The sequence below is a fragment of the Periophthalmus magnuspinnatus genome, chromosome 24 (assembly GCF_009829125.3).
Source record: "Periophthalmus magnuspinnatus isolate fPerMag1 chromosome 24, fPerMag1.2.pri, whole genome shotgun sequence".
Taxonomy (NCBI): Eukaryota; Metazoa; Chordata; class Actinopteri; order Gobiiformes; family Gobiidae; genus Periophthalmus; species Periophthalmus magnuspinnatus.
Window position 1 is genome coordinate 6,126,969 of NC_047149.1, and position 24,574 is coordinate 6,151,542.

The following is a 24,574-nucleotide window of genomic DNA, read 5'->3' on the forward strand; positions in this document are numbered from 1 at the left end:
GATTTTTTTTAGAGAGCCCTTTACTACAGTTATTTTTTTGCTCTTGTACAGTAACAAAATTGAGTAGCCTTAGTCTACCTCTTCACACTATGCAGTATTGGTCTGGTATCAGTATCAACCAGTGTACTAAGGCCAAGTATCGGATCAGAAAAATACTAATATATATCCTTAAATACAATCATTAGTCAGCTAATACCATTTTTTGGTCGACTAACGCGCCACTGATTGATCGGCTAAAGGACTAAAGGACTACAGCACTAGAAGAATCACGTGCATCCTTGTAACTGTAGAAAGATGACTGTGCTGTAAGATTGCTAAAGACATATGTATCCTACTTTGCACTGCCAGTGTGTGGATGGAGGCACCGTGAACTGTAGTTTTGGGGGAAACAGTGTAAATTATTCAGCAGAGCTAATTGGTGTGGTGAGAGTGGCCTAGAGCTGGGTTTGTCTCTGCAGAGGTCTCAGCCCAGTGGGGCAGTAAAAAATAAATGCTTTATCATGTTACTGCTGCTGTGAGGAACTAAGCAAGAAAGAAATAAAATAAAGTGAAACAAAACTCACCCAAACACAAGGCAAACTCCCCAACTGTGCTTTGGTGCTGCATTTGAATAAGGGACCTTTTGGTGTGAACCGAACCACTATGTTGCATTGTCATTCAAAATCTTTGAATGACAGTGCTGTATTTCGGTTAAATTACTCTTTCATTCCATGTTAAGAGGAGCCAACTGAGGTGGCTCGGACATCTGTTCAGAATGCCTCCTGGACACCGCCCTAGGGAGGTGTTCTGGGCAGGTCCCACCAGAAGGAGGCCCCGGGGAAGACCCAGGACACGCTGGTGTGACTATGTCTCTTGGCTGGCCTGGGAACGCCTTGGGATCCCACCGGAGGAGCGGGAGGATGTGTCTGGGGTGGGGGATGTCTGGGAGTCTGCTTAGACTGCTGCACCGTGACCAGTGTTGGGAGTAACGGCGTTAAACTATAACGGCGTTACTAACTGCGTTACTTTTTCAGTAACGGAGTAATGTAACTAATTACTTTTCCTAGCGTCGTAACGCCGTTACCGTTACTGACAATAAAAGTAGCGCGTTACTTTTAATTGAGTTTACTCTGCTCTTCATCAGAGTCTCTCAGCCGAGGAGCTGCTGTTGTGTTTCTTTGGTGAAAGAGGAGGCTGGGGTGAGATAAAAGGCTCGTTTGAGATGAGGCGGGCGCAGATATGACGCTGTCAGTCGGTGCGCGGTGCATGCCGGTTAGTTTTGTGTCCAAGATGCCACCGACTTGCTCTGACGTATGCGCCGGTAACGGGAAGTTTTTGAGCGAGGCGAGCGCAGCAGCTCTCCACCGACTGCGGCCGCCTGCATGGACTACAAACGCGTAATGCATGATGGGAAATGATGTCCTGTCCACACGTGCACTGACAGTGGATTAGGTCCGAGTTGTGTTTTGATCAGAAACGTGACTGTGTTCTCTCCAAAGAGGAACAGGCTCAGATCAGAGGTGATTAATATTTGAATACTGGACAGAGAATCACAGTGTGTGGCCAGAGAAGGTTAAAGGTTTTGTCTTATTTTACATGATTTACATTTGAATGCCTTAGTTTTGCAAAACATAGTAATGAATCTTTTCAGTATTTTACTGAAAGCACTTTATTGTTACTGTTTATTTTAATGAAGAAAATACTTGAAGTTCAGTTGTCTGAAATTGTGTGACATGTTGATTTATTTGCACTTCAAATGAAATGTTTTATATTTTTTAATTTTTGATACATTCTATAATTTACTTGGAAACAAATGCAATATAATTGCAATCTGTTAAAGTGAAATAAATGTTAAAGGTTCACATCGGTTGTGTTTTTATTGTTTTAACATAATAAGTAACATGGAGTAAAGAAAACGGATGGATGATGCTGATACTCTTTTATTTAGTAGTATTCAGACCAGAATTAATTTGCTAATTACAAAATTGCAATTAGTAAACCACAATTTCCTCCACAAACAATAAAATCTCTTGTCTTATTACTGCATAAAAATGTTAACCCTGTAGTTTACACCTGAAATGTGATTCTTCATATTTGAGTTTTGTTTGTCATGTACCTGTTTAAAATGTGAACTTTGAACAGAATCCTATTAAACATAAATCACAAATCTAATTGCAGTCACAGAAAAATTGCAGTAAGATATTTTTCTCAAATCGTTCAGTCCTACACAGGAGTGAGAAAAAGAGAAAAGCGCCTCTCCTGCAGCAAGTGCATGTGATACATAAATGCATAACAAACAGTGCAACAAACATACAGTAGTTTTAATCTCATGTTGTGCTTATGTTGTTTTTTGACATTTTAATTTAATGTTGCTCAATCTGTATTGAGTATTCGACTCCAGTACTCTGATTGGACCATGTAACATCCATCCATTTTCTTCCACCACCATGTAACGGAATACGTGAATACAAGAGATTACACTTTCTTAGCTTTGAAAATTTTATTAAGTTTTCTCATTTAAAACTGATGTATAAATGTTTGCAGAGTAGAGTTTCAAGTGTCGTTAGTGAGCTCATAGCCCCACTAAGAGCAGTGGGGAGCATGAGGAATTGACAATGGGAATGTGAATATGTCTGATAATCTGAGAAAAACATCCACTAGGCAGTTTGCATTCTGTCTCCAGAGCACTAAACTCTGGAAGCCCTGAGCTGAAACTGGACCTGGACTGGGCTGGTTTTAAACATGAACTTAACATGTAATCACTGATAAACAGTCAGTGAGGACCTGCATTTGTCTTTGTATGTTGTTAAATCATAAAGTGAATCCTGCGTGTTTTTGTTTTTTTTTTGTTTTTTTTGAGTTTGTAAAAGCACTTCTAGGGACAGACAATTAGCAAATTAATCTTGGCTATAAATGTTGTAGTTTGTTACATGTCTAATGTACATACTTGTCCCTGTCAAAAATATAAATAAAATTCATATTAATGCAGGTAGTCTTTATAGTCAGACATGACATGCATTACATTTTCTAACTTTCCTTTCAACACTGGCTATGACACTGTATTCTATATCATGCCTCAATTTTTGCTCCTTGCTAGCTTGTCCTTGTTTGAGCTGGCGAGAAAACAAGTTGGTTCGTCCTTGGTGCTCGGTACAAAAGAGAAAAACTGTGTGATGAGAGAGAAAAGCTGTCGAAAGGACGCTAACGCTATTAGCTTTAGCAGGATTGATTGACACGCACCCCTTTTTATTTCAAAGGTCTCTGATCTCCATTACCAACACACCTGCATACTAACGAATAGGGATGAAAGCTACATTGTTTATGCTGAATCAATGGACTTTTCAAAGAGAAGCTGCAATATTATAGATGTGTCTCAGCCAATACTGAGATTTAGACAGGTAATAGAATCTGTGAATGGTATTGTATATAAAATGTACCTGATTTTTACAGCTTTAAAAACAGAGCCAGTTTAACTGTTTAACCTTACCACAACTATAATGTTTTGTGTTGTTGTCTCATTTGCTACAGACTGGTGGGGACTTTCAGCATGGTGCTTCAGAAAGTAGCCCAGGAGGGACATCTACAGCTCACAGATACACTGATAGATGAGAACAATACTTCTATAAAGGTGAGTAAAGGTGTTGGTTATGTAATGTAATTAAAATGACAAAAATCTATCTTACAACTTTTAAGTGCTCACAAACTCTTTGGCACAGAGCTAGTATTCTATTTGCATTATTTTCTAGCCATTGGCACAGCTTTAAAACAGCTTTTCAGACAGAGAAGTAAAATGTCCTTGCACAGCCAATCAGCTCTCATCCCATAGCGTCACATATTTACTCACATGTAGGGTTGTCAGAAGTATTGACATTGTCAGAATCTAGACACTCAATTGAGCAAGTATCCATACAAAAAAGTCACAATCACTAGACAGAAATGATCCTTTCCTGAATAGCTTACAAGTATAAGACACATAGATTAGTATACACCCATGGACCACTACCTACCTGGACACTGAGAGATTACACAGATGTAAGGCCACATGGGAATAGAAAAGAAGTACTATCATTTAATGTTGAAAATCACATTCTGTTGTCTAAACATTGTTTTGTTGGTATTGGAATCAGTATTAAGTATCAAATGTACTCTTTAGTATTGAAATCAAGTTTGAAATTTAAGCATTTTGACAACACTACTCACCTGACTCTTTTCTGACATAAAATGTTATACTGTGATGTGTAATAGATGGCTCTGTGCACAGTGGTATCCGGCTAGTTCCAATCAGAGGGACAGTCAAGTCAGCATGATCATTTCCAGCCTGACGTAATGTCTATGATGTTTTTTTCTGAGTCATACTAAAATCAATAAATCAGATTGGGCAAAAGAGAGGGAGCTGCGGGTGAATGCCACTGACAACATGTTAAATACTTTACATGCAGGAAAACTTCACCCAGGGACACTTCTGCTTTTAGAAAAGTACGTGTTTGTGTGTCAGTGCTAATGCTAACTTCTATTAAAATGTGAAAGGTACCATATCAAAAAAATTAAATTTGTTGTAAGGATGACCTAATTATATTTAGGTGTTAATTATTTAGTCAGTGGCATCATTTAAATATTTACTAAGATAAGAAATTAGCATTAGCATTAGCCAAGGCAAGTTTATTTGTATAGCACAATTAACATCTGTAATTCAGATGTTCTTTGGTGCTGGAGAGACTTCTGCTTTAAAGTCTATTCTCTGAGCCACAGGAGCCAGTGCAGAGACCTGAGCACAGGACTTATTTGCTCGTACTTCCTAGTTCTAGTCAGGAGCAGTAGCGTTGTGGACCTTAGATTTTTGTTACCTTTTTAGATGGTAAAAAGCTGCAGATGTTATTGATTTGATGCGACTGTTGAAGTTCAAGTCTGAGTCCATTATTGTCCCTAGATTTCTAGTCAAATTTTAAGGTTTTAGAGAGAGACTGGAGGTGACTGTTGACCTTTTCTCTTTTTTCTGTGGGCCAAAGACTATGACTTCAGTCTTGCTTGAGTTTAGCTGGAGAAAGTTGTTTTGCATCCACAAACTGATCTGTTCCAGTGAAAAGCCAATTTGCACTCATTAGTGAATGTGTATGAAAGAAAGAGTATTTGCATATCTGAAACTCAGTTTGTGTATGTGAATAATTTGGTATGGAAGTGTGTGTGTGAACTGAATGTTTTTAGAAATGTCGTATTTGAGGGTGTGTTGTATTCGATGTATGTACCATGTGTTTACAGGTTTTTCATCCATCTACAACAAACTTATTTTTACTAAACATCAGCCTGTCCAGGGACGACAGGTGGAAATTAGTATTTTTGCTATAACCTGGCACCGTACATCTTTCCTGTTTTTAAAGGTCAATGTAATGTTGTGCACTGTCTCTGTTCAAATAAATGCAGACCATACCACTGGTCCATATTCACCTGCTGCAGTGAGACATAGATCTCACCAATACCCAATTTACAATAGGGTATAACAACACATAATGATGTTAGCTGTAAACAAGAGCAGGGCTGTTTCTTTTTAAAACTCCTCCCTTTGGGGCTGGACTACACTGCAATTAATGCAGTGTAGTATAAATCCTACTGCCTCAAGCCAGTACCATCAAATTGAAAATGGCTTCTGGATGGGAGCCGAAAAGTCTTGATTATCACCGCTGAAACCGCCTCTATATTGAAGAAAAGTTTTGTTACCCAGGTTTTTACACAGACTAAAATCTAAATTTACCTTTTTGTGAAAACACATTTTCTATACAAAATGTTCAATCCAATCCGACTTTATTTGTATAGCACATTTTATAAATAAGAGTTTTAACATCTGCCTATTTTTGGGAACATTGTATATTTTAAGGTCCTATATTACACAAAACTGACACAGTAGCCATGTTATCATGCTGTTACCTCATCAAAAACATACCCAGAGTTGTGTTTAGTTTCATTCACACATATTTGAGTAATCCTACATTATTACTTTGTCTGCATTCCCTCACAATGTTGCCTGGCAAATCCAGACCGCTCTGTATTTTTTATGCAAAGATCAATTTTTTACATACTGCATTTTTTATACTGATTGAGATCAGTCTGGTTCCCATATCCTCCGTCTCAAGCTCGGTTCAACGTGATTGTGCGATCAGATTTGGTCTTTTCTTGTGAAACAAAGGAGCTCATTGGTCACCTGTGATTTACAAATAAAATCAAATTGATCTCACCTCAGATTAACAGACTTTAGTGCTTCTCTCATTTATTCTGCAGAAATCTGTGGTCTTTTTTCCCCCAATACAAACAGACCATGCGTGTCTCCGATTGGCTAATCCACATGTCAATCACACCCATTTGAAAATGGGGAGATTCAATGATGACCAGACTCACATCTTTGTAAAGTATTGGAGAAGTGTGTATTGTAGATCCCAGGCAACTCAAAATGATCTGTTCCACCTTGTGATGTCATGAAGTAAACAGCTACTTTTTACCTTTATTTTAGTAGAGATGGGGAATCCAGGACTGAAATGATCCAAATGATTCTAGTGAAGGTGTATGGAGTTTAAAGACACGGTAGTGGACTTCATGTATTACCACATGACATCACAATGTGGAACAGAGTGCCTAAAAATGCAGTGTTTGTGTCTTAAACCTGTGTGAATGGCACAAAATAAAACTCCAGGTATTTTTTTGATCCGGAAAGTACATTATAACAGATCAGAAAATAGTGTTATATGCTCTTTAACGACTGTACATTTTACATTATTTACAAGAAAAAGCTGTGAAGTCGGATGCTAATTTTATCCTTGGAAAGAAGCCCCTGGATTCCATCATGAATTATGAAAAGCTAGAATACATCACAGACATATTAAAATGACATAAGCTTCATAAAATTTACTGTCAGAACTCCTTACAGTGATGCTAGCAGAATTCATACGGATTGTGCTAGCATGGCTGTCGTTGCCAACCCATTCACCAGCAAATACAAAAACTTAATAGCTCTATCCATCAAGTTACCGACATCTCTGCAACCATAAAACGCAACGCCTTTATGATCCTACACAGCAAGATACGCCTCCTATAGAATCACACACAAGCACATTACATTCAAGCATTATCTATGGAATATTCCAACAAGCTGCAGTGTTGAACACGTGTTAGTAGAATTTAAAAGGCAATTTGTAAAGATATGAAAATAGTTTGTTAAAAGAGAAGACAGGCTAAAACGCGAGAGAGAGCCCCAGGGTGCTCAGTGCATTACTGGGTTTTGCTGATGCGATGATCCACAGATGATGGTGGTAGTGATGGGGTGAGGAAGAGGAGGAAAGGAGGAGGAGTGGGGAGTGAGAGAGGGGAGGCGCAGTAAGAGACTGCTTTAAGGCACGCAAGTCCACAACATATGTCATGGTTCTTTTATGAACACTTCAAAACGAAGAATAAAGATACTAGCAGACAAAAGGAGAGTGGGGCGGTGTGCAGAGAGAGCAGATCAGGCTGGATGGATCAAGCTCTATATCAGAATGTGGGTTTAGAATAGGGGGGATGCATAGGTATTAGGGTTGTCAAAAGTGTTGAAAATCAGATTTCATTTGAGCAGGTATTGATACTGAAAAGGTCACATTCACCGAAAAGAAATGAACCTTTCCTGAATAGCTTTAAAACATTAAATCAGTAGTGTAAGTATAAGACACAGACCACTATGGAACCTACCTGGACGACTGAGGGATTACACAAATATAAATCCACATGGTAATCTAAAAGGAGAGTGAAAGGAATCTGTGAAGGCTCACATTGTTTACCACACTTCTCCACTGAACGGAGACAAGATTTTTTTCAGAACAGGGAACAAGTTATTATCAGTATGTTTATGGGACATACTTTTGGATATACTTTTGTTTTGATTCATAAAGACTGAATGAGTCCATTTTGGACCAACAGAAATGAACCAGATTGGATCGACCTGATTTTCTTCCTGGATTGTTTGTCTTGAGTTTTGGGGGTGTTGTATTTGAATGAATAGGAGTCCCTGCAGCGTTAGCTTCATGCTGTTGTCCAAGCGCGTTTGTGTAATTTGACATGAGTTTCATGTCCCAGTTCACCTTAAAGCCTGTTCTGGCGATTTGTGTTTTATTAAGCAGGGAATCAGAGAAGCTTCTAAGTGATGCTACAACATCAATACTAAATTCTTCTAGCTTCTGTGTCTTACAGTAAGAGTTAAACAAACCTCTTCTTGGGTTCAGTTAGATCTCTTCTTGTGCAAACATTGCTTTCACCTGTTGTCAGGGGTAAATGTGAGACTGCCCCTGTGTCCTGTTGAGTCTGCCTTTGTGGTATAACTCTGGAGCCGAGCTCATGGGTTTTGGGGACACTCCACTGGTGTTTGCAGTTTGAGCTGCAACAACGCTGTAATTACATGTTAACAATGCTCTATTGACTTGACCTCCCCTACTCTAAACTCATGCATGCTGCTGAAAAGTGTTGGACACACAGCCGCGAGTATGTGATTGGTCAGATTTGCATAATAGACTTTCAATGGAGCTGATGATCTGTTTTTCTGATCGCCCCAAGTAGCTGTCACATACTTTGAAATGCAGAAAATTAAGGAACTAACAGATTATGCTATATTTTCTTGTTATTTATGTTATTTATAGTCAACATTTGCATAATATTTAAACACTAATACTGCCAAAGTATCTGAAATTTTAATGTTTTACAAATTTGCATGATTGGTTTCCATCTGGTCACACTAGCTCTGAGAGTGTAGCAGTGGTGCGGCGCTGGCACACTGACTGCAGGGGTTCAAATGCTGCTCGTGCCCTTGGTTTTATTATCCAGTATGCCATGTGCTTCACATCTGAAACAAGTTACAGCTTAATTGAGTGAGCAGAAAAACCAACAGCTCAGCTCTCCAGACTCCACTCTGCCTCCTGTAGCACAGTGGATACACCACAAACATTGGAAACCATCGGTCACTGATTCCTGACACATGGACTTTAGATTGTGGCTGTGTGCAGTCACTGACTCCAGCCATTGCTCTGTATATAGTTAAAATGATGGTAAAAAATGCTTTTAAAGTGACAGCTCTGTTCTCTACTTCCAGTAGGCCTAGATTTGTTTCTTCAATAACATTTCCAGCTCGTCAAATACAAGACTGATTCACATATTGTCAGTGGACCTGTAGAGCTCCGAGTATATATGCAATGCATCCATCTCTGTCAGATAAATAAATTGCCCACTCTATAATAAAGATCAAGGCAATATCAGGGGTGCCAGGTTTGTCCAAATTCGGCCTCCCAGAAGACGTCAAAGACAAACTACAGCGTCTCGGCCAGAGCGGGCGTAATCGCCACTGACGAGCTGAATTCCCTACAGCAGCTTGAAAACAGACATGATTTATAGTTAGTGAGTCTGCGGAGATTGAGCCTTTTTTTATAAACACTATTAAAAGGGCATTCAAACACGCTGCAGGGGTTATTGGAAATATCTTTTAAACTTCATGATTAAACTATTGGATTTGCCATAACTCCTCACAGACCCACAGAGGCACCTGGGCCTATAACTTTGGTGTTGTACATAATTTATTTACATCAGTTTCTCAAGTATTGAGTATTAATTTTGCATTTTTCATTAATAAATATTTTTTGCTGATGAAACTAAATAAAACTATATAAACTAAATAATAAGTAAATGCATAGAAATATATTATTAATTAGCTAACCTATTGCTCTGCCTTTTTTTTTTTTTTTTTTTGATTGATTAGTCAAGTTTGGATGAATGGAAAATGTGTTTTTCATTAAAAACATTTACACATGTTCTGTCATTGTGTCAGTCAAAAACCTCTTCATCACATGACATGTTTTTAAGTCTCAATAGATTAATTTGTTCACAATCATTTAAATAATCAGATTTGTTATTTCAGGCTTAAACTCGACATTCTTTTTTTATGATTTACATATCAGTAGTTTAATGCAATTTGAAAAATCTAATTACTAAATAAATTATAGGGAAAACATGCAGGGGTCTCCAACCTGTATCTTGGGACTTAGTAAAATATATGTAACCTTGAGTCCAGTTTAATTTCTGTCCTGTTAAACTGACATGGAGGCAACCAATTAATATTTGAAGACAAAAACATGGTGCAGGTGCATTTGCTCTTTCTGCACCAAATCATTATTCAACAAATTGTGTTTCTGAGGACATATCTTACCATATTAAATATTATAGACAGATCCGTACCTCTTCAATACTAAAACCTGTGTTTTTCAGACCAGTGTGAGCGTGGAGATCCGGTATCAGCCCATGGAGGGCACAGTGGGCTCCTGGAGCGAGGGGGAGTTCCTGGACGTCCCAGACGACAGAGACGGGGTTTTTACCTTTGAGACAGACAGCCTCCTGTCCAGCCATGGATCAGGCACTTCACCTGGACGCTCACTGCATGGATCTATACCAACCTTCAGGAAGTAAGCAGCATTACTACACACCATGTATTTGTTTGTTTAAATGAAACGTCACCCACTAGTGCTTTCAAATCATTCACACTATAAATATTGACCCCAACAGTCACAGTCTCTAATTTCAAGTAGTCAATATTAATTTTATTCCAATGCCAGATATTCTGTAAGCAAATACAATATTTGTTGTACAGTGGCAGCAGCACTCGAGCTGATCCTCCTCTGTGTTTTATGAACCTGAACAGCTGTAGCACAGACTGACATTTTTCATTACACACAACAATGTGCTTTTCCTTTTCCATTGCAAACGGGCCTGTCATGGTGTGTGTTTCCCCTCCTCTTTGTCCAGAGGGTGCTCGCCTCAGGCCTGTAGGTGCTGCGATAGGCCTCAAACCTCTCATAGATATGAATAGAACAAAAGCTGCTGGAGATAAGTTTTAACATGTGCCTTCCTTTCTGCTCAATAAAGCCACTGTCTCAATATGTATAGAGCTGCACATACTGTACTTATGTCCTGAGAGAATAAAACTCTTATTCTCTGACATAGAAGTAGAAAGATGTCATGTCAAAAACGTATTTCATCTATAAATATATTCTATTCCATTTTACAATTATTCAATCACTGGGTTTCAGACGTCACAACATTCTATAGGCCTATAATATTTGATATTGATAAAAACTGATATTGTTAAATTCAGATTTTTGTAATAATATGGCAAGTTCTTTATGATCTAGTCACTAATGAAAATAATCAGGCTCAGTATTTGTGTGTTTGCTAAATACCCTCTATCTCATCTTTAAAGATCCTGTTTAGTGCAGTGGTGGTTATCTGGAAGTGCTCATCTGTGTTTTTAAAGTTCTATCACATTCAGCAGACTATTTCTTATAACGTCCTATATGGTGCGATGTGTTAGACTTATAATGCTTGACTCATCATTTCATCAACACTTGAAGTGGCTGCACCCTCTGCTGCCATTTTGTTTTCAATATGTGTTACTTACTTATTTTTTTTTACATTACACATACACAAGCCTGTCACGATAACACATTTTGAAGTACGATATAATGCTGAAGAAAATATAGACGATGAACAATAATATTGAAATTTTTGCCACTATTGAAATGTATATCATTATTTCAAATTATACATTGAAAATAATAACATGAAACCCACACTAAGCTAACAAAAAGTATTTTAAAATGGCCTGATAAATGTGCATTAATACCCCGTAGAATGTATGATTATAAACCTTATAAAAATGTAAATGAAAGCAGTTCACCACATGTCAAACCGCTGCGTGGCTGTCACATTAGCATTCCCTCACTCTCACTGCTGTACCCTTGTGGAGAGAGAGGACACCTGTCTGCAGAGCCACACTGCGCTCTCTGTCAGACTCCAGAAAAGCTGCTGCAGGCTAAACCTCAAGAAAGACAGGAAAGTGAATATGGAAATGCTCCAAAAATACTAAAAACCAGAGAGCTTAAGACAGGACTTAAATCCACATCAAAAACTCTCTCACAGGTTTCTCAAATCCTTTAAGTTTATGAATTTTAATGTAAGGGTTTAAAGATAGACAGATTTAGAGGTGTGCAAAAATATTAAAATATTGTTATAGCGTGATACTTAACTAGAGCGTTGGTAGGCTGTTTGTCTACTGATCCAAAGGTTGCTGGTTCAAATCCAGCTCTCAACATAAACAGTGGACAATGGCCAGATCAACTGACCCACAGGTTGGGGTGCACTTCCAGCTCCCACAGATAAATGCTGTTGTTGTGTCCTTGGGCAAGACACTTAATCCACCTCCTCCTCCAGTGTCTGCATTCACTGATGTGTGTGAATGGGTGAGTGGTTCCTTGATGTAAACCGCTTTGAGTGATTGAAGTTGGAAAAGCGCTGTATAAACATGTGACTGTTTACCTTTAAATTATGTAGTGCTTGTTTAGAGAAAGGAAGTTTACATACATTTGACACATTCACTGATTTGGTGACTGATTTGTGTATTTGCATGTATCACATATGTGCAGGTAGTGGTTTAACAGAGAAATACTGTTGTTAAAATACAGTTGGTTCTTAAAAATAACAAGTGCACTATATCGATTTTTGCATCGCCATATCATGATATTATTGTATCACACTAAATCAAGAGGGACCCTGAGATTCCCAGCCCTTCTCATATTTATATCAACTTTTATATATTATGATAACTACTTGCACTGGGGAACTGTTTTGCTAGAGATTCCATCAGCTGTTTGTCTCCAGGGAGATTATATTGTTTTGCTTAGAATGTTCCACAGTATGAACATAAACTTATATCTATAGAAAAGCCTGTGATAGGACTAGGTCTCACTATAGGACAGATCTGTGGAAGGGTGAGCCTGATCAGAGGTCTTACCTGAATGAAAGAAAGAAAATGAAGAAAACTTTTATTTATTTATTTTTTTTTTTATTAAAAAGAAACTTGTAATAGAATAAATTAATGATTTTACATTTTGTTGATTTACAATAATGATCTACACGATTTGTTTTTGGCATCATGTCGTATTTAATTGGTCTAACATGTATTCAGGTGATTGTAATCACAAACACCTGGCTGTAATCAGGGCAGTTCTGTGTGACGTCATCAACTACTGGAAATTGCAAAGATCACTGAAGGCAGCACACAATTTGATTTAGACGTTTTTGACCAGAAATCTGAAAATGTACCTAGTTTGTACTAAAGTTGCCAAAAGTGACTTGGGAAGATATTGCTGTTAAAACACGATATACACTATATACATACTTTAGTAGCAAAAAAGTTAATTTAGTATTAATTCCACTTTAATTATATCAAAATGTAGTTGCATCAATCTCACTGGCATGCTTGAAATAAATTGTAGCAATAAGATTAATATAAGTTTATGGTCACCTAACAAAAAAATAATTAGTTGAGTTAATCTTCAGATTCCTGTATCACGACATACCCACAAAACAGAAAAGCAAATTTGCAGGTAGACTGTACAGTCCCACTAGACAAAACCAAAACCCACATTATTAGTTTGTACCAGCCCCGACTGTCCACTCGTGTTATATCACTAGGTCTAAATGTCAGGGATGCTGCTTACAGAAATGAATTGGCCTCATAGCTCGACTCTGGCTATTGGTTTTCATTATACCAGTACAGTCACACCTTATTAAAACTGGACGGCCAATTGGTTCACGTCTTTTCTCATAATGTCACCATAATGGCACCTAAGTTTGGCTGTCTCTAACCCAGCCCCACTGCTCGCTAAAACTTTTATCATAGTAAGCTTGATTTATTGCCCAGTTCATTCTGTCCTGTCTGGAGGAGTCACACAGTGCAGGCTTTTGGGGCTTTTTGTTATTCCTAATAAATAAATCACCGGCTGCATGGCTTTAGTGGCAGCAGGCAGAGCACACGCTGAATAGTGCATGGAGTCCAATACACAGGACAGGCCAGAGAGGTGAGAGTAAAGGTGGTTATTTGAAACTATAATGAAACGGTACTTTTATTTTATCAATCAATCAATGTTTATAAAGAGCCCTCTTCCAAGGTGACTCCTTAATGCCCACTGCCTGTGTCTTATTTGTGACAAACCAATTTGGGATCAGTACAACCAACTTGGTAAAGTTATTCCACCAATTTTGTTTCTAGGTTGTTAATTAGGCTCTTATGCAACAGGTTTGAGTGGGAGCTGCAGCCCGTTGAAAAAAGCAAAACTTGAAATTTGAAAAATGTGAAAATGTGGTTTATATAGCTGGTGTAAATTCCTATGATGAGGCAAGCTGGGTTAAAATAAAACTATGCAGCCTCCTTAGATAAGTTAATAAGATCTGTTTTTTTATTATATGGGTTTTTGGGATTGCAGCAAATATGAGACACCAGGCCATAAAGTACCAAATGAGGATCTTAATGCATTCTTATAGGCTTCAAAATTGCAGTTCCAGTCCTTTTTAAAAATGTCATTCCTGTTTTGATTATGCATCTATTATTTACAATGTTTTAGACCTGGTTTGGTCCTGGTTTAGTTCTGCCTTGGACCAGATCCAGTTCTGGTTTTGACCTGATTTGGGCCAGTCAGGACACCAAAGATAAACATGTAGCATTGTTAAAATCAAGATTTTAGAAAATGAGATTCAATGTCATGATTCTTTTATATTGTATTTAGGACAAAAGTCTTCCATTATGGCTTATTTTAAGTGCCTTGTTTTGGGATTCAGAGGAAGATAAAAATCACCATTCAAACATTTTTTTATACATTGGGGAAATAATTCAGGGGTTAAAGGGGATGTATTTGATTTTGTGAGCTTTTAACCATGTTGTAACATCTGCTTACGTCAGTCTGCACAAAACTGGACACTTTATAAATCATGTTTGCACTGTTGTTCTGATGCTGCTGTTGTATATATTTTCTACCTATAAGTATTTTATTTTATTTTTAAGCTTATCTTTTTATAACTTTGTGCATGCCCTTATTTGTGTTTGTATTTATTCAGTGTGTTTTATGTTGCACTTTATCACCGAAGTAAGTCCTAGTTTGTGAACTTTGTTCACAAACGATGGCAATAAAAGTCTTCTGATTCTGATTCTAAACACATGTTTTTTGAGATTTTATACAGAGTAACATACAGTACATACATACAGTATTTTGTTGTTTGCAGAGAAATTATTGTAGTGTTTGATATCTGCAGAGTTCAAATTGCAGTATTTAGAGGTGGCAAATTGGTTTAAGTTGTGTGCACAGAAAGTCTGCAGCATATTGTTACAAATAGTGAGCGTGTTTATCTAGCCTGTTAAAAATGCATGATCCCTCTGTTTGAACTGCATGGGAGAGCCGCGGAGACGAGAATTGAGTTGAACAAATGATGGTTTCTGTTTTAGCCTTCTGTTCAGACTGCAGTTTGTGTCTCGCTCAATAGATTCTGAGTTTGTTTCCTTAACTTTGGTAGTCGTCCATAACACAGGGCTGTCAAGTGGAAAAGTTAAAAAGGGCACGACTGTGCAACAAAAACATGTCACTCTGAGAAAGAAATATGAGAGACGTTGACTTGTGTAGTTTTAAAATTTTAAACAACCAAACACCGCTGAAAGCGAACTTTAACAAACTGCTTTAGAGCAGCTGTTCTCTGTCTTTTCTTTTTTTGGCAAAACTAAAATATATCATGTGAAGGACAAATTGGTAGTCGGCTATAGGGCTAAAATTTTGCCAAAAAAGAAGCACATTGCAACTTTTCTGACTTGACTATTGTGATTTGATTTGCAATTAATAACAGTATATCGGTTATCTGCGTTATTGTTGAGAGGATTTTCCCCGATATCAGTATCAACCTGATATCGATATTGAAAATTTTGCTGATATTTGGTGCTGATATTTTTTCTGCCCTGGTCTCTGTGTCATTGTGTCATTCCCAGTTTGTCCTCCGTGCATTAGATTTGTCTTTTTGAACAGATTAAATGAGTGAAAATATGAATTCATTGCCCACATAAATACATTTTGGTATTATTTTTACAAAAGCGATAAGTTAATTTGTAAACTTCACTATAAATTTGGTCTTTACTCTAAATTTTACCAACTTAATAACGACGCAGATATTGTATCAGCTCAAAAAAAAAAAAATCCATATCTGACCCTATTTGTGATTTGTTTAAAATGTAGGATTCTGTCCAGAGAGCACATTATAAACAAGCTCAGCAGCATTAACATTTGAGAGAAGCCTGAAATCTGAACCGATAAACTAATACAAGAACCCCAGGCAATTCAGAACAGGTTTGTAGAGGTCTAAACTACAGGTACAAGGTATTTCTATAAAACTAATTGAAGTCTTTGTGATTTGATAATGATTTTGATTTGATCATGAATCTGATATACTGTATTATTCTCCCATTAATTGCACAGACAGATAAGGTAGCCTGAATTGTCCTCTGCACTCGACCCATCCTTCAGTGCAGGTAGGGCAACTAGTCAGGAGCAGTGGCTGTTAAAAAAGGACTTACAATGACCTATAAAAAATGAATGTGACAGCGACTACTCTATCCCTGCACATCGCTCTCCTTGTAGTTAAGGTCCAAAATCCAAAGATAAGTTCTAGTTATCACAATTCAGCACAAAACAAACAAAACACAAGAAGATAAATCCATAAAAATAAGCTACCACAAGCAGACTGTTGGCTGCCATATTGCACCAAATCTTCCACCAATTACATACATATACAAATGAATTAATATGAAGTATTGCCCATGAATCTAAAGCCAGTATGCAATAACTGATAACTGACACTAGAGATTGACCAATATGGGTTTTTCCATGGCTGATTGTTTAGTATCGAGAGAAGCCGATGGTCCATAAATTTGCAATATGTTTGGGCCAACTTATAAGGCCGATTTTGATATTTTTCTCCAAATTATGTCATTTAGATGCCCACAACCCACCCACAGCCCTTTTTACCACAAACCTACAAGAGAGCTGTGTCGTCACGCTGGTCAGCCAAGAGATTTAAAGCCATGGGCGATTTAAGAAGATTTAAGGCCTATAGAGTTCAAGTTAATGGGGGAACAGCTCTACAGAGCAACTGCCACCCTGAAGCAATTTTGAAAAGCTACAAAATGATCCAATTACTAATATAAACACCAAATCCCAAACTTGATCTAAACCAGAGTAACACCAAGACTACAATAAGGTTCTGTTTCTCGTTATATAAATCTGCACAGGTACTAGTATAGAGCCTTGTGGGACGCCAAGGCTAAAAGTGTAGCTGTTATAAATTCTGTGCTTTTATCCTTTTAAACAGTTGTGATGTTTTCTCCTAAACTATAAAATAACATTGGAAATCATTACGTGGAATCAGTCGGCCATTTCAGTGCTGTGGTCAGTTGTCAGAGGGAGTTGGACAAATGGTCATCAGAAAATATGAAGTCCGATGAACCAGAAATGCTGAGACAACACAATCACCAGTGGGCCATTATTTGTAGAGATTCTTAAACAGTTGGGTAAGCAGTTGTCCGCACAATGTCCCATGTGTTTTCAGTTTTCATACTTGGTGGTGCTCTTTTTCTCTTGGAACAGTGTTGGGTTTCTGTTGACATTCACTCTGGATTGTGGTGGCCTATTTTAGGATAAAACACTAATACTGTCAATTTTAACAAACCTTCAAAACCTGGAAAACGTCACTATAAGTAAAATTGAGAGGAAATGAACATTGCTAGTAAGATCTGTATTAATATATATTTTGACTAAACAACTAAAACTGGGACAATTGCGGAAGTAGGAGATGATTTAAAGTCCTTATTTTGCAACGTATTTGAGTAAAATTTGTCTTGCCCCAATACAGATATATTGTATAAGCAGCTTTTTAGGTCAAAATATGTCCACTTTGTGTTGTATTCATTTAATTTTAATTTTTTCATCCATCCATCCATCCATTTTCTTCCGCTTATCCGGGGCCGGGTCGTGGGGGCAGCAGTCTAAGCAGGGACTCCCAGACTTCCCTCACCCCGGACACGTCCTCCAGCTCCTCCGGTGGGACCCCAAGGCGTTCCCAGGCCAGCCGAGAGACATAGTCCCTCCAGCGTGTCCTGGGTCTTCCCCGGGGCCTCCTCCCGGTGGGACATGCCCAGAACACCTCCCTAGGGAGGCGTCCAGGAGGCATCCTGAGCAGATGCCCGAGCCACCTCAGCTGGTTCCTCTCAACGTGTAGGAGCAGCGGCTCTACTCCGAGCTCCTCCCGTGTGACCGAGCTCCTCACCCTATCCCTAAGGGTGCGCCCGGCCACTCTGCGGAGGAAGCCCATTTCAGCCGCTTGTATCCGCGATCTTGTCCTTTCGGTCATTACCCAAAGCTCATGACCATAGGTGAGGGTAGGAACGTAGATTGACCGGTAAATCGAGAGCTTCGCCTTCCGGCTCAGCTCCTTCTTTACCACAACGGACCGATACAGCGACCGCATCACTGCAGACGCTGCACCGATCCGCCTGTCAATCTCACGCTCCATCCTTCCCTCACTCGTGAACAAGACCCCGAGATACTTGAACTCCTCCACTTGGGGCAGAGACTCACCACCCACCCGGAGAGAGCAAACCACCTTTTTCCGGTCGAGAACCATGGCCTCGGATTTGGAGGAGCTGATTCTCATCCCAGCCGCTTCACACTCGGCTGCAAACCGCCCCAGTGCCTGCTGCAGGTCCTGGCTCGAAGAAGCCATCAGGACAACATCATCTGCAAACAGCAGAGATGAAATCCTGTGGTTCCCAAACCAGGCCCCCTCCGGCCCCTGACTGCGCCTAGAAATTCTGTCCATAAATATAATGAACAGAACCGGTGACAAAGGGCAGCCCTGGCGGAGTCCAACATGCACTGGGAACAGGTCTGACTTACTGCCGGCAATGCGAACACAGCTCCTGCTCCGGTCATACAGGGACCGGACAGCCCTTAGCAAAGAGCCCCGGACCCCATACTCCCAGAGCACCCCCCAAAGGACACCACGAGGGACACGGTCGAATGCCTTCTCCAGATCCACAAAACACATGTGGACTGGTTGGGCATACTCCCATGAGCCCTCGAGGACCCGATGGAGAGTATAGAGCTGGTCCAGTGTTCCACGACCAGGACGAAAACCACACTGCTCTTCCTGAATCCGAGGTTCGACTATCGGTCGGATTCTCCTCTCCAGCACCCTGGAATAGACCTTACCGGGAAGGCTGAGGAGTGTGATTCCCCTGTAATTGGAACACACCCTCCGGTCCCCCTTTTTATACAGAGGGACCACCACCCCGGTCTGCCATTCCACAGGTACTGTCCCCGACCGCCACGCGATGTTGCAGAGACGTGTCAGCCAAGACAGTCCCACAACATCCAGAGACCTGAGGTACTCAGGACGGATCTCATCCACCCCCGGAGCCTTGCCACCGAGGAGCTTGCCAACCACCTCAGTGACTTCAGCCAGGGTGATGGACGAGTCCGCCTCCGGGTCCCCAGTTTCTGCTTCCTCCTCGGAAGACGTGACAGTGGGATTGAGGAGATCCTCAAAGTATTCCTTCCACCGCCCGACAACATCCCCAGTCGAGGTCAGCAGCTCTCCACCCGCACTGTAAACAGTGTTGGTGAAGCACTGCTTTCCCCTCCTGAGGCGTCGGACGGTTTGCCAGAATCTCTTTGAGGCCGTCCGATAGTCCTCCTCCATGGCCTCCCCGAACTCCTCCCAACCCCGAGTTTTTGCCTCTGTGACTGCCCGAGCCGCGGCACGCTTGGCCTGCCGGTACTCATCAGCTGCCTCAGGAGTCCCACGAGCCAACAAGGCTCGATAGGACTCCTTCTTCAGCTTGACGGCATCCCTTACTTCCGGTGTCCACCACCGGGTTCGGGGATTGCCGCCGCGACAAGCACCACAGACCTTACGACCACAGCTACGAGCAGCCGCATCAACAATAGAGGTGGAGAACATGGCCCACTCGGAGTCCATGTCTCCAACCTCCCCCGGGATCAGGGAGAAGCTCTCCCGGAGGCGGGAGTTGAAGACCCCCCTGACAGAGGGCTCCGCCAGACGTTCCCAGCAGACCCTCACAATACGCTTGGGCCTGCCAGGTCTGTCCGGCTTCCTCCTCCGCCAGCGGATCCAACTCACCACCAGGTGGTGATCAGTTGACAGCTCAGCCCCTCTCTTCACCCGAGTGTCCAAGACACGCGGTCGGAGGTCAGATGACACGACAACAAAGTCGATCATCGACCTCCGACCTAGAGTGTCCTGGTGCCATGTGCACCGATGGACACCCTTGTGCTCGAACATGGTGTTTGTTATGGACAAGCTGTGACTAGCACAGAAGTCCAATAACAAAACACCGCTCGGGTTCAGATCGGGGAGGCCGTTCCTCCCAATCACGCCCCTCCAAGTGTCACTGTCGTTACCCACATGGGCGTTGAAGTCCCCCAGGAGAACAACGGAGTCCCCGGTTGGTGCACTGTCTAGTACCCCTCCCAGGGACTCCAAGAAGGCCGGGTACTCTGCACTGCTGTTTGGCCCGTAGGCCGACACAACAGTGAGAGACCTGTCCCCGACCCGAAGGCGCAGGGACGCGACCCTCTCGTTCACCGGAGTGAACCCCAACACGCAGTGGCTGAGCTGTGGGGCAATGAGCAAGCCCACACCAGCTCGCCGCCGCTCCCCGCGGGCAACGCCAGAGAAATGGAGAGTCCAACCCCTCTCAAGAAGATGGGTTCCAGAGCCCAAGCTGTGCGTGGAGGTGAGGCCGACTATATCTAGCCGGTAACGCTCAACCTCCCGCACAAGCTCAGGCTCCTTCCCCCCCAGCGAGGTGACATTCCATGTCCCCAGAGCTAGTCTCCATGTCCGGAGATCCGGTCGTCGAGGTCCCCGCCTTCGACTGCTACCCGGATCTCTCCGCACCCGCCCCTCATGGCTCCTCCCGCAGGTGGTGGGTCCACGGGAGGACGGCCCCACGTCGTTTCTTCGGGCTGGGCCCGACCGGGCCCCGTGGGGAAAGGCCCGGCCACCAGGCGCTCGCTGCCGAGCACCCACCCCAGGCCTGGCTCCAGGGTGGGGCCCCGGTAACGCCAGTCCGGGCGACGTAAACTGCCTTGTTGTATTTTTCTTCATGAAGGGCTTCTTCAGAAGCCCTAATTTTTTCATTTTCATTTAATTTCATTTTTTTTTTTTTTTGTATTTAATTTTTATTTTTTTATTATTATTTAATTTTGTTTTATTGTTCGATAATCAGGAAGAGCGCATTGGCATGGTAGCTGTTGTTAGCTTTACTGACACAACTCTTCTCTGGTCTCTGAAAGTTGTAGAAAGCACTTATAAACACATCACGGTGAATAATTAGGACCAGTGCAAACTATTTGAAATTGTAAAACTAGTTGTGTTTTTCATGTTTTTAAGACAGTAAAAATGAGGTACATCGAGGGTATTACCTTTACGCTTATCAGTCAGTTAATGTAATGAAACATAACAAGTTAGACCTTTTCTTAAAATATGCTATGCTTTAAATGAAATAAGACATCTTTAAAAGCACAGACACTTTTATGAAGCTGGGAGAATAGGGGTTGCCCTGTTCGAGCTCGGTTGACGCAATAACACTGTAAAAAATGCAAGACTCTGACTCACTATCAAACATTTATGCAGTGAACATTTTTATAAGCACATGTTACATAAGCCCGTTTTTGTCTTTGTGTTTCTTATTTCAGTCTTCGAAGTGCAGGTTAGGACTGAATGATTTGTTGAAAATGTCAAATTTTTGTGACAAACATTGCGCTTTGATTTGCAATTTTTGTTTTAATGAAAGGGTTTTGTTCAGAGTTCACATTTTAAATGTGTCTAGAAGCATTCACAAAAAGACTGAAATATGGATTGACAGACTAATACAAGAGTCACATTTTTGACATGTTTGTACAGCTTTAAACTACAGGATTAGCAGCTTTTATGCAAGGCAAATATCTTGTTGTTTATGGTGGAAATTATGGTACTTCAAAAATTGCAGCCTTTGCCATTTCCTTTCGTCATTAAAAACATACCGGGATTATCTGCAGCTAGTCTCCATGGAACATGCAGCACTTGCTCTGGGTGGCCAGAGCACCCAAATATGTTTGACTTAGTATCATCTCTCCTTAAACAAAAACCAACATGATGAAACATATTGCAATGTCTTAGCTAAAAGCTTCTGCCCAGACAGGATGCGTAAACATACACATCAAATAAATATTGGTAAATTATGTAATAAAGAAAATAACAGTGATTAAAATAATAATACAATTAATAATGAAACAATGATAAACATAATAACTAAAATTATTATAATTTTAAAAAGGTCTAGGTAATAATGCAGGTTTACTCAAGCTCACAAGAGTCAATTTTATGTAATATGGGACCTTTAATCTAGCAGCTCTAGTGCAGATATATGTGAATGGTCTGTGTAGGGCATTAAAGTTGCAAGGGCAACTAATTATGTGACACTAATTATGGTTCAAAACAATGGCTGAAAAAGATCTGAGAAGAGAGAGAGAGTGAGAGAGAAGAGAGAAAGAGAAGAGAGAGAATTAGTGTATCCATGAGCTGTCTTTTTAAGGCTAAACTCAGGGCTCATCAGAGAAGGACAGTAATGCAAGATTAACTGTTTATACAAATAGTTTGAATTAGTAGTTGTTTAAATAGTCTTTATGGTAATTCAGTTGTATAGACTTTATAGTGTTTGCATTGGTAATATGTGCTTCATGTAATTGTTGTAATGGTGGTTTACGTTCTTGAATGTGTTAAATATGTGTAAAATATGACGAGCATTGCCATTGTGATTAGATTTACGATTTATGTTTTAATAATAGAACCATGTTCAAAGTTCACATTTTAAATGCATCCAGAAGAACTAACAAAAAGACTGAAATATGAACCGACAAACTACTGCAAGAATCACATTTCAAAACATGTTTGTACAGGGGTAGCTGTTTTTATGCAGAATAATCTTGTTGTTTGTGGAGAAAATGATGTTACTCCAAAAGTTGCAGCCTTTGTGTCCCTTCAAATTGCAGTTTTGATTAGAGTGCTATTTATCTTGCAGCCCTAGTTACGATGCAACATTCCTTGGAAGCAGTGGTGCACAATAATATCAGATACAGTAATTATCGGCCAATAATGGCATTTATAATGTTAAACCGATAATTCTGATAATAAACATTCTTCACTGATAATTTAATCAGATGATTAGAAGCCCAATATTCACAGATTCAGCCGGTTTTACTCCAAGGTTTTCTACGTTCAGGGAACTCACTCTGAGAAAACACACGGGTCACACAGACACATTTCACTAAACAATGCAGAGGAACTGTACAGGACTGTCTGTGTCTGCCTCTCTCCGCTAACTTTATATTCACAGTCACAGTTCACAATACACAGCTTTGAGCTTGTGTCACTCAGGATCTAATGTCTATGCACGACAAGCTTGATATTCCATATGTATCGAACCATACCATAAGGTCATTCACTTTCCCCTGACGTTTAGTGCAAACGGTGCATATGATATTATTCATGTGCACAATACACTTACTGGAATTTGCCACTGTAGCAAACCACAGCTTGCACTCATTTATCAGTTTATTTTCAATGTGAGAACATTTTTCTCTCATTCTTTTATGAAATAATTCAAGGCTTTTTACAATTGGTTTGATTTTTTTTTAAATCAACTCAACAGTGGTGCTATGGTTGTCTAATTAATAGTTGCCCTTGTGAACCTTCTCTTCTTTTAAAGTTATTATTTGATCATTAAAGCAGGGCTCAGGCATGCTGCCTGCGTGTTTGCACTTCAGAGGTTCTGGCTCTCAAGTGGAAAATGTGGTATTTTCATGTTTGTCCTTATGAAAAAAAGACTTAGTTCAATTAGAGTTTTGTCAGATTAGATACGAAGATTAGTGCAAGAGTTGTTTTACAGTAACGGAAAAATCAATTGTTCATACTGGCAACTTGAAATTTAATTTGAGTGAGATGGAAAGGTATACAACTTTTCTGTTAGAGGGTCTGAAAACTGCTTATCTCTATGAGTTTTTGGTGTCCCAAACTATTTTATACATGGTACTTTATTTATTTTTATTACACATGTTTTAATCGACACCAGAACAACCTAGAACATGCATTTTTACCTGTAATTTGGTCCAGCAGCACCTATGGTGAATGTCTTGGGTCCTGGACTGTCCAGAGGAAACCCACACAGACATGGGAACCACACAAACTACTACACAGAAAGGTGTCTCACCTCACAGCATGTACCCTCATGCTGTGAGGTGAGAGCGCCACTTAGCCACTGTGCCACCTAGTGGAGAGAGTGTACAAAGACGTTCAACAAACTTGGAGCCAGGAAGCAAACTCACAACTGGCACAGAGTCAAGTATATGTCCTGCAACAAAGTTTGTTCCTTTTGACATATTGGTCTATTCACTTATAGTGTGTGTGTTTGTGTGTGAATAATTTTATTTGTGCATTATAATGGTTATGTTTCAGAGTCCCTGTATGCTCTTTACAGTAAGTTGCAGACACTTGCCCCCTCACTGTACCCAGAGGACTGTAGGACCAGTGTCATATGTCTCTTGACAATAGTCTTTGTTGTGAGGCCTTCCCCGCCTCCTCCTCCACCAAAACAGGTGCCTCTGCCTCC

At 40.3% G+C, this 24,574-nt stretch overlaps 1 protein-coding gene across 1 annotated transcript in view; it reads left to right on the forward strand.

Annotated features, from left to right (window-relative positions):
• Positions 1-24,574, forward strand: part of otofa (otoferlin a) — a 155,381-nt gene that overhangs the window by 64,049 nt on the left and 66,758 nt on the right. The window contains 2 exon segments of the mRNA XM_055232387.1: positions 3,508-3,607; positions 10,243-10,436. Coding sequence (XP_055088362.1) covers positions 3,508-3,607; positions 10,243-10,436 — 294 coding nt within the window.